At 42.9% G+C, this 17,918-nt stretch overlaps 1 protein-coding gene across 2 annotated transcripts in view; it reads right to left on the reverse strand.

Moving 5' to 3' along the window:
* The window catches only part of LOC129826380 (oxysterol-binding protein 2-like), an 83,063-nt gene that overhangs the window by 55,556 nt on the left and 9,589 nt on the right, over window positions 1-17,918 (reverse strand). For both annotated transcript variants that reach the window (XM_055887055.1, XM_055887058.1), the window contains exon 2: window positions 5,429-5,637. In XM_055887055.1, the coding sequence (XP_055743030.1) occupies window positions 5,429-5,637 (209 nt within the window). The remainder of the gene's footprint in view (window positions 1-5,428; window positions 5,638-17,918) is intronic.

The raw sequence follows: 17,918 nt of genomic DNA on the forward strand, positions 1-17,918 counted from the left end.
GACAGCAACACTGGGAGACAGGGGGGACAAACCATACTGTACCAAGACCTGCCCTGTTCTAATGGCACCTAATGACATAACACTTTCACCAGCCACGTCTGGAGTTTGCTGTTGATGAACAGATCTCTATCTATCTCAGGCCCACACAGTTATTCATTCCCACACTGAGTTAGTCCATTTACTCTTCCAGCTCCTAAGAGCAACTCAACTGACTGTAAACAGGGTTGTGTGTGTCACTCTGTCACTCTCTGATTTGATCTGTCCCCACCAGACACGGTCATAACACGAAGGTTAAAATACCAAAACCAACTGTGAACCAACTATATGAATTTGGGGACAGGTAAAAAAAAAAAAAAACACATGAAACATTCATGGACATTTAGCCAGCCTGCTGTTGCTAGCTACATTGTCCTGGGCGATAAACATGTAGTTGATATTTTACCTGAAATGAATATGGTCCTATTTTTTTTGCTGGATCTTTATAGAATTTGTACCCATTTTGAGTCATCAAAAAACGTGTGTTTTCTACTCCAACAATCAATCCACAGATAAAAAGGGGAAACCTAATTAGTTCTATATTAGCACCTGGCTACGCACACGCCTGTTGACGTGCACAAGCAGCTTCGATGAAATGATTAAATAACATGTACAGTACCAGTAAACAGTTTTGACACACCTACTCATTGAAGGGTTTTTCTTGCCTTGATGACAGATTTTCTCAATTCTAAATGAATCACAGACAACGTCACCAGCAAAGTACCCTCACAACTCCTTTCAAATCATATGTTATTTGTCACATACACGTGTTTAGCAGATGTTATTGCGGGTGTAGCGCAATGCTCCTCCTCCATGCTTCACGGTGGGAACCACACATGGAGAGATCATCCGTTCACCTACTCTGTGTCTCACAAAGACACGGCAGTTGGAACCAAAAATCTCAAATTTGGACTCATCAGAACAAAGAACAGATTTCCACCAGTTTAATGCCCATTGCTCGTGTTTCTTGGCCCAAGCAAGTCTCTTCTTATTATTGATGTCCTTTAGTAGTGGTTTCTTTGCAGCAAATCAACCATGAAGGCCTGATTCACGCAGTCTCCTCTGAACAGTTGATGTTGGGATGTGTTTGTTACTTGAACTCTGTGAAGCATTTATTTGGGCTGCAATCTGGGGTGCAGTCAACTCGAATTAACTTATCCTCTGCAGCAGAGGTAACTCTGGGTCTTCCTTTCCTGTGGCGGTCCTCATGAGTGCCAGATTCATCATAGCGCTTGATGGTTTTTACGACTGTACTTGAAGAAACTTTCAAAGTTCTTGACATTTTCCTGATTGACTGACCTTCATGTCTTAAAGTAATGTTGGACTGTCATTTCTCTTTTCTAATTTGAGCTGTTCTTGCCATAATATGGACTTGGTATTTTACCAAATAGGGCTATCTTCTGTATACCCCCCTACCTTGTCACAACACAACTGATTGGCTCAAACGCATTAAGAAGGAAAGAAATTCAACAAATGAACTTTTAACAAGGCACACCTGTTAATTGAAATGCATTCCAGGTGACTACTTCATGAAGCTGGTTGACAGAATGCCAAGCTTGTGCAAAGCTATCATCAAGGCAAAGGGTGGCTACTTTGAAGAATCTCAAATATACAATATATTTTGATTTGTTTCACACTTTTTTTGGTTGCTAGATGTTTCCATATGTGCTGTTTCATAGTTGTGATGTCTTCACTATTATTCTACAATGTAGAAAATAGTACAAATAAAGAAAAACCCTGGAATGAGTAGGTGTGTCCAAACTTTTGACTGGTACTGTATGTCAAACATTTTTTGCAGCGGTTTAGTCAGCATGTAAGGCATTCATAGGCGTGTGCGCACGAACACGCACACGCACACGCACACACACACACACACACACACACACACACACACACACACACACACACACACACACGTGATACTGCATGGTCTGCATGGTCACAAACATCACATTACACACACTCAACACAGGCAACCGCCACCAACAGATCCACAGATGACGCAATCTCTATTGCACGCCACACGGCCCTCTCCCACCTGGACAAAAGGACCACTTACATGAGAAAGAAGTTAATTGACTGAAGCTCAGCCTTTAACACCGTAGTGCCCTCCAAGATCATCACTAAGCTAAGGACCCTGGGATTAAACACCTCCCTCTGCAACTGGGTCCTGGACTTCCTAACGAGCCACCCCCAGGTGGTGAGGGTAGGCAACAACACATCCGCCACGCTGACCCTCAACACAGGGGCCCCTCAGGGGTGCGTGCTTATTCCACTCCTGTACTCCCTGTTCACCCACAACTGTGTGGCCACGCATGACTCCAATACTATCATTAAGTTTGCAGACGACATGACGGTGGTAGGCCTGATCACAGACTACAATGAGGCAGCCTACAAGGAGGAGGTCAGAGACCTAGCACTGTAGTGCCAGGACAACAACCTCTCCCTTAACGTCTGCAAGACAAAGGAGCTAAACGTGGACTACAGGAAAGGGAGGGCCGAGCACGCCCCCATTCATATCGACGGGGCAAGAGTGGAGCGGGTCGAGAGCTTCAAGTCCCTCTGTGTCTACATGACTTAGGACATATTTACATTTTACATTTTAGTCATTTAGCAGACGCTCTTATCCAGAGCGACTTACAAATTGGAAAGTTCATACATATTCATCATGGTCCAACAACACCAACACAGTTGTGAAGAGGGCACGTCAAGGCCTCTTCCACCTCAGGAGGCATGGGCCCTCAGATCCTCAAAAAGTTCTACAGGTGCACCACTGAGAGCATCTTGACTGGCTGCATCACTGCTTGGTATGGCAACTTCTTGGCATCTGTCCGCAAGGCGCTGCAGAGGGTACGGGTACTCATTATTTTACTGTGTTACCATTTCCTTTTTTTATTTGAACTCTGCATTGTTGGGAAATGGCTTGTACGTTAGCACTTCACGGTAAAGTCTACACCTGTTGTATCGGGCACATGTGACAAATAAAATGTGGTTTGATTTGAATGTCCCTTTGGCCTCCTGACCCTCTCGTCAGCACTGGTTACTGGGATTCTCCTGAGTAAAAGACATCAGTGGGTACTAGTCTAACACCTCCCCTTCTAAACAAGGCTGTCTCGAGGACATTTTAAAGGCTCAACACAAACTGATCCACACTTCCATCTCGCTTCCCTCTGTATCAGTCTATCCTAGGGTAGAGAGGATCAACATAAATCCAGCCTATAGCTATCTGTTTGTGGGTCTCTATAAATCTATGTCGCTGTATGTGTATGTTTCACCGGCTCTCCTCTCCTGCCTGGTTAATGACTCTACAGGGGGTGCTGGTGTCCAGTACTCACCACTCACCACCCACAGCCTCAGACAGACAAACAGCAGAGACGGCTCAATTACCACACCTTAGACTGAGGCGACCTAACACCCACGCAGAGACAGACACACAGGCCTGGCTACACAAAACACACAGGGTAGAGCCTAATGTTGTAAATACAGAAAACACACTGTTTTTTTGTGTAGTTTCAAACACACGTGTGCCAGTCTAATTGTGACGAGTGATAGGTTTTCTTCACATTCACTCACTCACACACTCACTCACTCACTCACTCACTCACTCACTCACTCACTCACTCACTCTCACTCACTCACTCTCACTCACTCACTCTCACTCACTCATTCCCTCACTCACTCAGTCACTCACTCACTCAGTCACTCACTCACTCTAAAATTAGAGAGCTTACTTTAAAATGGAGCCCAGGGGAATATATAGCCTGTCTTTCTTGAGACACTGTGTACTGTAGTTAGTAGACTAGACCAAGCAGGGGTTGGGCTGCTGCCAGGCAGGGTTAATTGTGAAGACGAAAGCCCTTCCATGCTTTTCCCACAGGCTTTTGACAACAGACACCAATCACATGCAACAAGAATGAGTCCTTTTGGAAAGGAGAGAGTTCTCTTAACAAGAGTCTGAATGAGCAGCTGGTTCTCACAGTAATGGTAGCAGCATACAGTAAGTAGTCTGTGTTCCAACCTCCACACTGAGAGAGCGGACCACACTGACCCCATGTGGCCACAATGGGAACTCTACAGGGTTTTCTAGTTAGAATGTAGACCCAAACATCCGGTACAAATACCAGTGGACACTGGAGACCTGAGCAGAGGATGTATGTCAGATATATGCAGTCTGTCTGGACAGAGTGACATACTGAACATGCTGGACCATAAAGTGAGTTAAATACCTTTCACCTAGGGGGTATTTGATCAACTAAACTAACAGACCTGTCAACAAGACACACAAGACGTAAATCCTCCCTCTGTAAACAATGACAACCTCCTCCTCCAGTTCCCTTGCAGGGTAATCTATCTATTCCACCTCTATTTAGCCTGGTAAGATATCGAGATCAAACTCTCTTTTACAATGATTGTCTAAATAATCTATTAGCAATACAGGACTCACAGTGTGAAGTCACCTTACATTTAAAGTGTGACAGAACCAAAAAAGCAACTTATCCTTTTGAAAGGATCGAACATGTCTAAAACATGTATTCTTGTGTCAAAATTGACTACAATGTGTAAATAGGATAATTTTGGTCATAACGTCAGTTTCGTCCAAAACAGAAATTTGCAAGATAAGTAAGGGGAAAATTAAGGGTATTGTAACAGTTATCCTTGAGTTGGGTTTACTTCAATCCTGCCCACAGCTGGCAGCACCCAAGTAATCATCAATTCAGAGCGCAGCTGCACACAAACTGATCATCATGGTCACAACATCACGTAAATGATATGCGCGCATCGATGTGGCTGGAAGCCGCAAGTTATTATGATTCTGAACAGTCAGATGGCAACAATGAAGAGAACCTGCCATGTGGGGAATTGTAGGTGGCTCGTTTCAGCTCGTTTTGTCTTGATCTTGATAACATGTCTTATTTTGAGGTGTTTTTACTGATTTCATGTCAATGCTAATATGGCTAAAATTCACTAGCTAGCTAACCAACAACTATAACGATGTATTTGAAAGACAACAAGTGCTCATTGTGCACATGTATTTATGACTAAATACAATTTACACGTTGTCAACAATCTAAGCCAACCCCGCCTGTTTTCCCCCATAGTTGCGTACGCCTCGGGTTTGTTGCTAAACAACCAACCTGTCTCCAGACACCAGACCTGGAAGACTGTTTATCTAGTAGGGTGAGTGACTAACTGTGTATTGTTTTGGCAAAGTACAAACACTTCCCACGTTCGAACACTCACACACAAGAGACACCCACATCAAAGCACACCTCCAAAACCCAAATCTTCTTCTCGGTCACATTTCCTAATGAGGAGAATTGAAACCTAGGCGTAAATCAGCAAGTTCAGCCTCCCTTTAAAAGCACAGCATTATCAAACAACACATTCTTACCAGACTGGTCATTCATCATGCGGATGGCTTTGGCCTTGGCCAGCTCCAGCGCTGTGACCCATCTCTGGCGCTCCACCTCCGTGCTGGCCTTCAGGTGGTAGGTGCGCCCACCGCTGCTCAGGACGATGTTACAGGCATCCTCCGTGTCGATGTGGGCCGTGGCCAGGTTGATGGTGCCGCGACACGTATGGGCCATCTCTGCCTGAGTCCTGCAGGGGAACAACCACAAAGACAGACAGAGAGAGACAGGGACACCAGAAACAGAGACAGAGAGATAGAGAGACGTACAAGGACAAGACACCAAGTCACAGAAACAGAGATGGGGACAAAAACAAAAAAGATAGAAAGGCTGATTAGTAGTCAAATCCCAATGCTTTGTATCTACTACTAACCTACTGTAACGTTATGTCTGACTGGACAGTGTATGCAGTCGCTTGATAAACAGTCATGACAAAACACTACATTCTTCCAATATTTGGCGATGGGGCCAGGCTCAGGAACAGGTTCAGGCGAGAGGAGGCTAGTAAGCAGGGAAGCAAGGAGGCAGAGGGATAGATAGTCAGAAATAGGGAGGGACACATGCAATAGTGAAATTAAAAGATAGTGGCTTAGAAAGTTAAAACAGTCAAGAGCCATCCTTGGCTTACAGTCTTGTAGACTGTATTAAACTACTGTGTAACAGTGTTCTCTGTTCCTAGCATGTCTAGACACACATTCTCACATACAGCCAGCACCGGAAATGCCCACAAGGATAGTAAAACAGGGGTTAGGTTTAGGAGTTAGGGTTAAGGTTAGGTTTAAGGGAAAATAGGATTTCGAATGGAAATCAATTTTAGGTCCCCACAAGGACTGTAAAACATATACTGTGTGTATGTGTGCACACAGACTTTGGGCAAAAAACCTAGTATTGCACTTTCAGTGGGCCACAGAATGTTGGATAGCAAGGCCATTGTGTGGCTCCAAACTCCCATGGTAGACAAAACCAAACAATGAATAACAACACTGCACACAAAGGACAGAGAGAAAGAGAGAGGGTGTGAGAGAGAGGAAAGGGGAGAAAGACCACAGAGAAAGAAAGAGTGAGAATTTCCTTGGACCAACTTGTTTCCACATTTACAATAATCATCATCAGTCTGAGCTAACCATAGACGCTGGACTATCATCAGAGAACAGACACATGTGAATGAAATCTTTCAAATCCTTGATGCAGATAAGTCCTCAGGAGAAGAGCAACACAATTACTCAAACAAATAGTTTTGTCATGGAGGTACATTGGGACACTTCAGCCTAATTAGTATTGGCTAGGCTGTGTGGTAGGACCAGGGTGTCAGTCTCCCCTCTGAGGACAGAGCAGGAGCTCAGTCACAACTCACAAGCTTTATCCTCAGCAACCCAATAAGGAGCAGTTTAATGTGAACAGGCTCAAAGAACAACAGACATTATACAGGGTAAGGGGCTGGGATGGGCAGTGTGTGTGTAGGATATCTATCTGTTTGTACACAGTTGTCCAAGTCCCAGACATAAGTTACTTAGTATCAGTTGCAGTGCCCTGGAGCTATGTCCGATCGCTGACCTCCTGTAATGGTGAGAACAGCTAAGCTCAACCAGCTTCTGAGGAGGTAATACAGCCCATGTCCCACGGTGTGTGTGTCAAATCAAATCAAATTGTATTGGTTACATATACATGGTTAGCAGATGTTATTGCGAGTGTAGTGAAATGCTTGTGCTTCTATATCTGACAGTGCAGCAGTATCTAACAGATAATATCTAACAAATTCCACAACAAAACCAAATACACACAATCTAGTAAAGGAAAGGGATAAGAATATATAAGTATAAAGTATATGGATGAGCAGTGAGAGCAGCTAAGATGCAATAGATAGTAAAGAATAGATAGTGAAGGATACAGTATACATTATATACATATGAGATGAGTAATGCGAGATATGTAACCATTCTTAAAGTGGCATTATTAAAGTGACTAGTGTTCCATTTAATAAAGTGGCCAATGATATCAAGTCTGTAAGTAGGCAGCCGCCTCTCTGTGCTAGTGGTGGCTGTTTAACAATCTGATGACCTTGAGATAGAAGCTGTTTTTAAATCTCTATGTCCTAGCTTTGATTCACCTGTATTGACATCGCCTTCTGGATGGAAGCAGGGTGAACAGGCAGTGGCTCGGGTGGTTATTGTCCTTGATGATCTTTTTTGCCTTCCTGTGACATCGGGTGTTGTAGGTGTCCTGGAGGGCAGGTAGTTTGCCCCCGGTGACGCATTGTGCAGACCGCACCACCCTCTGGAGAGCCTTGCGGTTGTGGGCAGTACAGTTTCCATACCAGGTGGTGATGCAGCCCAACTGGATGCTCTCAATTGTGCACTTGTAAAAGTTTGTGAGGGTTTTCGGTGACAAGCCAAATTTTTTCAGTTTCCTGAGGCGCTGTTGAGCCTTCTTCACAACACTGTCTGTGTGCGTGGACCATTGCTGTTTGTCGGTGACATGAACACAAAGGAACTTAACTTTCCACCTTCTCCACTGCTGTCCCGTCGATGTGGATTGGGGGGGTGCTCCCTTTGCTGTTTCCTGAAGTCCACAATCATCTCTTTTGTTTTGCTGACATTGATTGAGAGGTTATTTTCCTGACACCACACTCCGAGGGCCCTCACCTCCTCCCTGTAGGCTGTCTTGTCGTTGTTGCTAATCAAGCCTACCACTGTTGTGTCGTCTGCAAACTTGATGATTGAGTTGGAGGCGTGCATGGCCACGCAGTCATGGGTGAACAGGGAGTACAGGTGGGTGCGGAGCATGCACCCTTGTGGGGCCCCAGTGTTGAGGATCAGAGGTGGAGGTGTTGTTTCCTACCTTCACCACCTGGGGGCGGCCCGTCAGGAAGTCCAGGACCCAGTTGCACAGGGTGGGGTCGAGACCCAGGGTCTCAAGCTTAATGATGAGTTTGGAGGGTACTATGGTGTTCGATGCTGAGCTGTAGTAAATGAACAGCATTCTTACATAGGTATTCCTCTTGTCCAGATGGGATAGGGCAGTGTGATGGCGATTGCATCGTCTGTGGACCTATTGGGGCGATAAGCAAATTGGAGTGGGTCTAGGGTGTGGGAAAGTCTGGGAAAATCATATTCCTGGTTGTAGTGTTGGTTGTGCATGTGCGTGTGTGTGTGAATGTGTGTGGACGTGTTTTTGTTTGTTTACTATTCTTGTGGGGACTTCTGCTCCCCACAAGAATAGTAAACCAACATTTGACCAACTGCTATGCTATTTGACTAAATGCTATTTCTAGGGGGTTAGGGTTAAGGTTAGAATTAGTGTTAGAATTAAGTTTAGGAGCTAGGGTTAAGTTTAGAGTACGGGTTAGGATTTTGAATGGGACTGAATTGTGTGTACACCTAAATGTGTTCAAACATCCATTCTCATTGACCCCTGCCCCTCTGCCAGAACCAGCTGTCTCGCAGCATTATCCTGCCAATTGAACCAGCACGCACTTAGCCCAGAGCAACAGGATCACACGCGTACGCGTCTCGAGACACTCACTCACTCACTCAGGGTTTCTGTCCTGAAATGTCTGAAAGCTTCTAAGTGCGTGTGTCTTTGTTTCGGAGAGAAAACAGTCTGGCTAGCAGGAACAGTGCTTAGTTTACAAGGCTAATTGAGAATATATTTTGAATGTGTTGTCTGTGAGTGAGTGAGTGAGTAACAGAAAGTATATTTTTATATACACACACACACACACACACACACACACGCGTTAAAGTTTGGCGTCACTTAGAAATGTCCTTGTTTTTGAAAGAAAAGCTACTTTTTTGTCCATTAAAATTACATCAAATTGATCAGAAATACAGTGTAGACATTGTTAATGTTGTAACTGACTATTGTAGCTGGAAACGGCATATTTTTTATGGAATATCTACAGTTGAAGTCGGAAGTTAATAAACACTTATGTTGGAGTCATTAACTTCTTATGGCTGCAGGGGCAGTATTGAGTAGCTTGGATGAAAGGTGCACAGAGGTGCCCATAGTAAACGGCCTGCTCCTCAGTCATAGTTGCTAATATATGCATATTATTATTAGTATTGGATAGAAAACACTCTGAAGTTTCTAAAAGTGTTTGAATTATGTCTGTGAGTATAACAGAACTCATATGGCAGGCAAAAACCTGAGACAAAATCCAAACAGGAAGTGGAAATTCTGAGGCTTGTAGATTTTCAACCAAGCTCCCATTGAAATTACAGCGAGATATGGATGAGTTTTCACTTCCTACGGCTTCCACTAGATGTCAACAGTCTGTAGAACTTTGTCTGATGACTCTACTGTGAAGGGGGCCGAAGGAGACAGAAATGAGTCACCACTGCCATGAGGTGACCATTCTTTCACCATGTGCCTTCACATAAGAGGGAGCTCCGTTCCATCGCTCATCTTAAGTCAATGTAATTCTCCGGTTGGGACGTTATTCAAGATTTATGTTAACAACATTCTAAAGATTGATTCAATACATCGTTTGACATGTTTCTACGGACTGTTACGGAACTTTTGGACATTTCGTCAGGTTTTAGTGAACGCGCTTTCCTGATGTTGGATTTGTATACCAAACACGCAACAAAAATAGCTATTTGGACAGAAATTATGGACATTACCGAAAAAAAATAACATTTCTTGTGGAAGTGGGAGTCCTGGGAGTGCATTCCGACGAAGATCAGCAAATGTAAGTGAAGATTTATAATGCTTTTTATGATTTTTGTTGACTGCACAATTTGGGCGGGTAACTGTATGGCTTGCTTTTGTGGCTGAACGCTGTTTTCAGATTATTGAATATTGTGTTTTGCCGTAAAGCTTTTTGAAATCTGACACAGTGGTTGCATTAAGAACAAGTGTATCTTTAATTCTATGTAAAACATGTATCTTTCATCAAAGTTTATGATGAGTATTTCTGTTATTTGACGTGGCTCTCTGCAATTTCTCTGGATATTTTGGAGGCATTTCTGAACATGGCGCCAATGTAAACGGAGGTTTTTGGATATAAATATGAACTTAATCGAACAAGACATATATGTATTGTGTAATATGAAGTCCTATGAGTGTCATCTGATGAAGATCATCAAAGGTTAGTGATTAATTTGATCTCTATTTGTGCTATTTGTGACTCCTCTCTTTGGCTGGAAAAATGGCAGAATTTTTCTTTGAGTTGGTGGTGACCTAACATAATCGTTTGTGGTGCTTTCGCTGAAAAGCCTATTTGAAATCGGACACTTTGGTGGGATTAACAACAAGATTACCTTTAAAATGGTATGTTTGAGGAATTATAATTATGAGATTTGTTGTTTGAATTTGGCGCCCTGCACTTTCACTGGCTGCCCCTCCAATCCCGGTAACCGGGATTGCAGCCATAAGAAGTTAACCTCTTTCAGCTAGGGGGCACTATTTTTATGTTTGGAAAAATAACGTTCCCAAGGTAAACAGACTATTTCTCAGGCCCAGGTGCTAGAATATGCATCTAATTGACAGATTAGGATAGAAAACACTCTAAAGTTTCCAAAACTGTCAAAATATTGTCTGTGAGTCTAACATAACTGATTTTGCAGGCAAAAACCTGATGAAATCCAACCCGGAAGTGCCTTTTATTTGGAAAAATCCCTGTTCCATTGCCTGCCCCTCCTCCATTTAAAGAGGTATCAACCAGATTCCTTTTCCAATGGCATCCTCAGGCTGTGACCAGGCTTTAAACATAGTTTCAAGCTTTTATTTTGAAAAATTAGCGAGATTTATCAAAACGTGTCAGGTGTCCTTTGATTAGTTTATGCGCCCGAGAGTTGTAGCTCGACATTTTCTTTCTCTGTATTGAACAGCTTACCGTCTGGTTGAAATATTATCGATTATGTATGTTAAAAACAACCTGAGGATTGATTATAAAAACGTTTGACATGTTTCTACGAGCATTACGGATATGTTTTGGAATTTGTCTGCCCTTCAGGACCAGAACGAGCCTGTGGTTTTCTGAACATAACGCGCAAACCAAATGGTGGTTTTTGGTTATAAAACTAATCTTTATTGAACAAAAATAACATTTATTGTGTAACTGGGAGTCTCGTGAGTGCAAACATCCGAAGATTATAAAAGGTAAGCGATTCATTTTATTGCTTCTCTGACTTTCGTGACCAAGCTAATTTGCGGCTAGCTGTTCTTACTGTTTTGTCTAGTAATTGATAAACTCAAACGCTTGGATTGCTTTCGCTGTAAAGCATATTTTCAAAATCTGACACGATAGGTGGATTAACAACAACCTAAGCTGTGTTTTGGTATATGTCACTTGTGATTTCATGATTATAAATATTTGTAGTATTATTTTTGAATTTGCGTCGAGGTTGAACAGCTTGGAAAATTCCAGAAAATGTCATGGCTTCAGAAGCTTCTGATAGGCTAATTGACATCATTTGAGTCAATTGGAGGTGTACCTGTGGATGTATTTCAAGGCCTACCTTCAAACTCAGTCCCTCTTTGCTTGACATCATGGGGAAATCAAAAGAAATCAGCCCCCAAAAATTGTAGACCTCCACAAGTCTGGTTCATCCTTGGGAGCAATATCCAAACGTCTGAAGGTACCACGTTCATCTGTACAAACAGATGCAGCCATCATACAGCTCAGGAAGGAGACGCGTTCTGTCTCCTAGAGATCAACTTACTTTGGTGCAAAAAGTGCAAATCAATCCCAGAACAACAGCAAAGGACCTTGTGAAGATGCTGGAGGAAACAGGTACAAAAGTATCTACATCCACAGTAAAACGAGTCTTAAATCGACATAACCTGAAAGGCCGCTCAGCAAGGAAGAAGCCACTGCTCCAAAACCGCCATAAAAACCCAGACTACGGTTTGCAAATGCACATGAGGACAAAGATCGTACTTTTTGGAAAAATGTCCTCTGGTCTGATGAAACAAAAATAGAACTGTTTGGCCATAATGACCATCGTTATGTTTGGAGGAAAAAGGGGGACGCTTGCAAGCCAAAGAACACCATCCCAACCGTGAAGCACGGAGGTGCCAGCATCATGTTGTGGGGGTGCTTTGCTGCAGGAGGGACTGGTACACTTCACAAAATAGATGGCATCATGAGGAATTGAAAATTATGTGGATATATTGAAGCAAGATCTCAAGACATCAGTCAGGAAGTTAAAGCTTGGTCGCAAATGGGTCTTCCAAATGGACAATGACCTCAAGCATACTTCCAAAGTTGATTCAAAATGGCTTAAGGACAACAAAGTCAAATTATTGGAGTGGCCATCACAAAGCCCTGACCTCAATCCTATAGAACATTTGTGGGCAGAGGTGAAAAGGCGTGTGCGATCAAGGAGGCCTACAAATCTGACTCAGTTACACCAGCTGTGTAAGGAGGAATGGGCCAAAATCCACCCAATTTATTGTGGGAAGGTTGTGGAAGGCTACCCGAAACATTTGACCCAAGTTAAACAATTTAAAGGCAATGCTACCAAATACGAATTGAGTGTATGTAAACTTCTAACCCACTGAAAATGTGAAGAAATAAAAGCTGAAATATATCATTCTCTCTACTATTATTCTGACATTTCACATTCTTAAAATCAAGTGGTGATCCTAACTGATCTAAGAGGGAATTTTTACTAGGATTAAATGTCAGGAATTGTGAAAAACTGAGTTTAAATGTATTTGGCTAAGGTGTATGTTAACTTCCGACTTCAACTGTACATAGGCGTACAGAGGCCCATTATCAGCAACCGTCACTCCTGTGTTCAAATGGCACATTGTGTTAGCTAATCCAAGTTAATCATTTTAAAAGGCTAATTGATCATTAGAAAACCCTTTTGCAATTATGTAAGCACAGCTGAAACCTGTTGTGCTGATTAAAGAAGCAATAAAACTGGCCTTCTTTAGACTGGTTGAGTATCTGGAGCATCAGCATTTGTGGGTTCGATTACAGGCTCAAAATGGACAGAAACAAATACCTTTCTTCTGAAACTCGTCAGTCTATTCTTGTTCTGAGAAATTAAGGCTATTCCATGCGAGAAATTGCAAAGAAACTGAAGATCTCGTACAACGCTGTGCACTACTCCATTCACAGAACAGCGCAAACTGGCTCTAACCAGAATAGAAAGAGGAGTGGGAGGCTAGTCTCTCTTGACTGTTTAGCCAAGACATGAGTAGCTGGCCAGCTTGCTTGCAAGATTTCATTCTGGGTGCCGAGATTAAAGGTAAAGCTGATCCTAAACAAGCAATTTGTGGTCAACTTTTCCCTGGCTACATCTTAGACCAGTTGGGGACATGGTCATGCAAAGCAACAGGGAGAGAAGGGTTCCTCAACAGCCCAGCGTGCGCTGTCTTTCCAGAGCTCCAGCTCTAACTGTGTCACACCACTGTAAGTGTGCTGATGAGAAAGATGAAATCCATTCTGATCCCTCTGCCCTGTGAGGAGGCAAGGCCATGCAACGGCAAAGGGATTACAGAGCCAAGGCACAGCACAAGCTGAGAGAGAGAGAGAGACAGAGAGAGACAGAGACAGAGACAGAGACAGAGACAGAGAGAGAGAGAGAGAGAAAGAGAGAAAGAGAGAAAGAGAGAGAGAGAGCGAGCGAGAGGGAGAGTGTGTGTGTGTGTGTGAGGGCCAGCGGGTCCTGTGTGTTGTGCTGTGTTGGTAAAGCATTAAGGGGCTTTTACCTGTCGTTCCCCTGAGCACCACACAACCACACAAAACACAGATCCACCGATCTGAGGGCGTGTAATGAAACAGAACAGCGTCTCAACACCAGGGGCGAAAATCTGAGATCAACCTTGGAGGGGACAATTACATTAAATTTTCTCAAGAGCAATTCCTGAGGGGGACACCAAAAGTAGTGCTGTAACACATAGCATACGTTGTTAAATGTATATTGAGGAACCATAATTCCTACAACTGGATAATTGATAGGTACAGTAGTTAACTGAAGGGTTTTCCCAACTTGTTCAAATGTTTAAATCATTATAATTCTACTACTAATAATAGTTATAGCAGTGCTCCTTACCAGTCCAGTATGTATGCAGGTATTCGTACTTACAACCAGCAATATCAAGAAAGGTCAGTAGGTGACAATGGTACTGTACACTGTATGGGTGTAGTTTTCATAAATACAATGAACATGGTGTGATCACATCTAAAAGAATCTCCATTGAGAACCATCACAAAGTTGGTCTCCGTATTGAATTGACCTTTTTAATTTGACTTTTTCTGATACATTTATATAGTCATTAAATATGTCCACCTGGCCTGAGTCTACAATATCTTTGCAAGAACAAAAAGCTTAAAATAAGTAGTTCTAAAAGCAAAATAACTACTTCAATGAAAAACCCAAATAAATCAAACAAAATATCCTTCAGTGTCTCAACTCAGCCAGTGTCTCAACTCAGCCAGTGTCTCAACTCAGCCAGTGTCTCAACTCAGCCAGTGTCTCAACTCAGCCAGTGTCTCAACTCAGCCAGTGTCTCAACTCAGCCAGTGTCTCAACTCAGCCAGTGTCTCAACTCAGCCAGTGTCTCAACTCAGCCAGTGTCTCAACTCTTCAAACAGCAGCTATGGACAAGTATGTCGCACAAAGTAGGCCATTTTAAATAAAATAACATGAAATAAATCATTTGTAAGTGTCCTGAAAACTACTAAACAAAAGAACAAATATCAATTACACCAGGGGTTCTCAAACAGGGGTCCATGGACTAATTGCAAGGGGTCCGTGAAATAAAAAAGTGTAATGAATGTAGTCAGTACCACAAGGTTTCCAGTAAGTTTACATATAATATAGACGGGGTGGAGGTCCCTGAGGACTGCTCAAAACCTTGCCTGCCTTGCCTCAAAATATGCAGGGGTTCCAGTACCCCAAAAAGGTTGAGAACCACTGCTATACACACTACTGAACAAAAGAACCGAGCATATGTTTGCGGGTTTCCTCAACAACACATCAGTTGGCACTTTCGCAATGCCCTCGCCTGTTGTCTCCGACACCCTGTATAGCCCAATAAACTCCTTGTAAGGGACATGGTCATGGTCAACATAACGCAGACAGACACTCTCCTGTTCAGCACCAGAGACATCTTGAGTACCATCAACAATTAATGAAAATTGTACAATCGGAAGAGACCTAATCTCAGCTGCAATGCCTCGAATGACTATTGGCCATGATGTTAAGAATTTCATTCTGTGCTTTGGGGCCTGTGTACATTGTGGTACGCTCTGTTAACCACTTCAGTAAAATGGGATCATCCTCTTCTGCCCTAAGTTTCAAAATCTGGTATAAATTCCCACTGTCATCCGTGTGGCCTCTAAAGGCTTGTCCCTGTCTTACTACATGCCGCACCGAACTAACAATTTTCATCAAGCAATGCCTTGCGTCATCCAGCTGTTTAACCCACGCGCTGGACATAACTGGACACTGATTGGATTTAGCTGGTGTGCTGTTACAATTACAAAGTGGCGGTGGGTTTGGCAATTTTGATGTGCTGTGAATTTTTCAATGCCTTTTCTCCAGTTCCTAAATCCTGCACTAATGAAGGCAGCATCAGCTCTTTGGCTAAAAGATGGCTGGCTTGAAAACCCTTGGCTACAGTGAAAACACAACACTCCTTTTATTGATGGATTATAATGTAGCCAGGGGAAATCGCGAAACCATCTCTCTTGAAACGTCAACACTCTGTTGGCAAGAGTTTGCGGTTCTATAAATTGTGGGTGTGGCTGATATGGTTTTGTGCCATCACTGTGGTAACTGGACAATGCTGTGCCACTGTCCCCTATACTGGTGCTGCTGGCAACAAGGGTGACACTTGGTCCTGCCGTGGCTGTGACACTGTCCTCTGAAGTCTCTCTTCCTGGCTCTTTCCCTTTCACCCCCCTAACTGACTCAGCCGGTCTCCTAGAAAATAAATAAGGTGTTTGCCGTACTCCTAACTACCGGTACCCAAAACTACACAATTAATCACAACAGCAATACCATTGCCGTAAACAAATCTTAGTTTAGTCACCAGTTTAATTTGAGAGTGGGGGTATCCATGGCATTTTCCAATTATGTCCCTATTTTACAAGTCAAAAGAATTGAGAACCTTTCATAATGTTGCCAAACAAAGACTCAACAAACTTACCTGAGACTCCCTGTGTCTGCCAGTCTGTCCCCAGCTCTGCTGTCTGTGTGCCATCTGTTGCCTGCTCTGCCTAATGACATCATTGTGAAACATTCCATTAGCATTTCACTTCTTTCTTATGAACATTTTATCAACTAGTCTTTGAGATATTAGGATACTAGAGTTCTTACTATGCGTTTTGGTGTACTGACAAATACTCTGATGTCCGTCTTCTTACTTTTTTCTGCCATTTTTCTACCTGGCTGGCTGGCTGGCCTAGCTGCACACACACACATTTACACAACACATGCTGCAACCTTTTGTAATTTAAATAGTTTGTTTCATATTGGCTGGCTTCCAACAATAGCTGAATTTGTAAAGCTAGCGAGCACCAATTCCGTTTCTGTGTGTTTGCTATAATCTTTGCTACCTGGTTAAATAAAGGTGAAATAAAATAAAATAAAAAAAGTTCACTAGCGACAATTTATCTTTTGCAACGAGACCATTATATATATTTAAGACAATGGTAGAAGAGAGTGTAGTTCTGTTCTGTTCAGTTTGGACTTCAGTTTATTGCTAACCTTATCACAGGGACGTCGAAGCACTACAGCTGCATGCTGATCTTGGAATAAACTGACGATAGCAAAGATTCCATCTTTGACGACGCCACATAAATGGAATAGGTACTAGCTAGCTTGATAGTTAATGTTTGCTTTAGTTTGCGCGCTAGCTCTGCAAATTCCCCTAGTGTGTGAACCCTGCCAACATAAAAATAAATAAATAACATTGCTATGGACCTGCTATGGATTGACTGGATTAACCTCGCATCAGTTACGTACATGTCCCTTTCGGACAGTAGATACGAACTCTCTATTACCTTGCCAGCTAAAGAACTGGCAGTGGATCAAACCATTGTGAGGCAAAGGGCGGGGGGGGTCGCAATCTTTTGAAATTTAAATGCGCTATTAAGTGTCTATAATCAGCACAAGTGCTTTCATTGCGTATTATTAATATTATTGAAATTACATAGTTATGTTTACAGTGATATATTGGGGGGGACAAATCATATTTTTCCCAAGATGGGGGGGTCGTGTGTCCCCCGTCCCCCCTGGGATTTCCGCCTATGCTCAACACACTAGAGAGACTAGCTGGCACAGGCCCGAGCAGACAGGCAGAACACACAGAGACAAACAGGTAAACAGAGAGACATACATGAATAAAGACAAGAACAAATATACAGCATGTAAGAAGGGAACACAACAGGATACAAGGAGAGATAGGAGGAAAACACCAAGGGACATGTAGTGCCTAAGGAGGGAGAGAGTAATGAAAACATGAGACAAGCAAACCAAGACAGAGATACTGCGGCATGACATGACC

Source organism: Salvelinus fontinalis, chromosome 28, assembly GCF_029448725.1.
Source record: "Salvelinus fontinalis isolate EN_2023a chromosome 28, ASM2944872v1, whole genome shotgun sequence".
Taxonomy (NCBI): Eukaryota; Metazoa; Chordata; class Actinopteri; order Salmoniformes; family Salmonidae; genus Salvelinus; species Salvelinus fontinalis.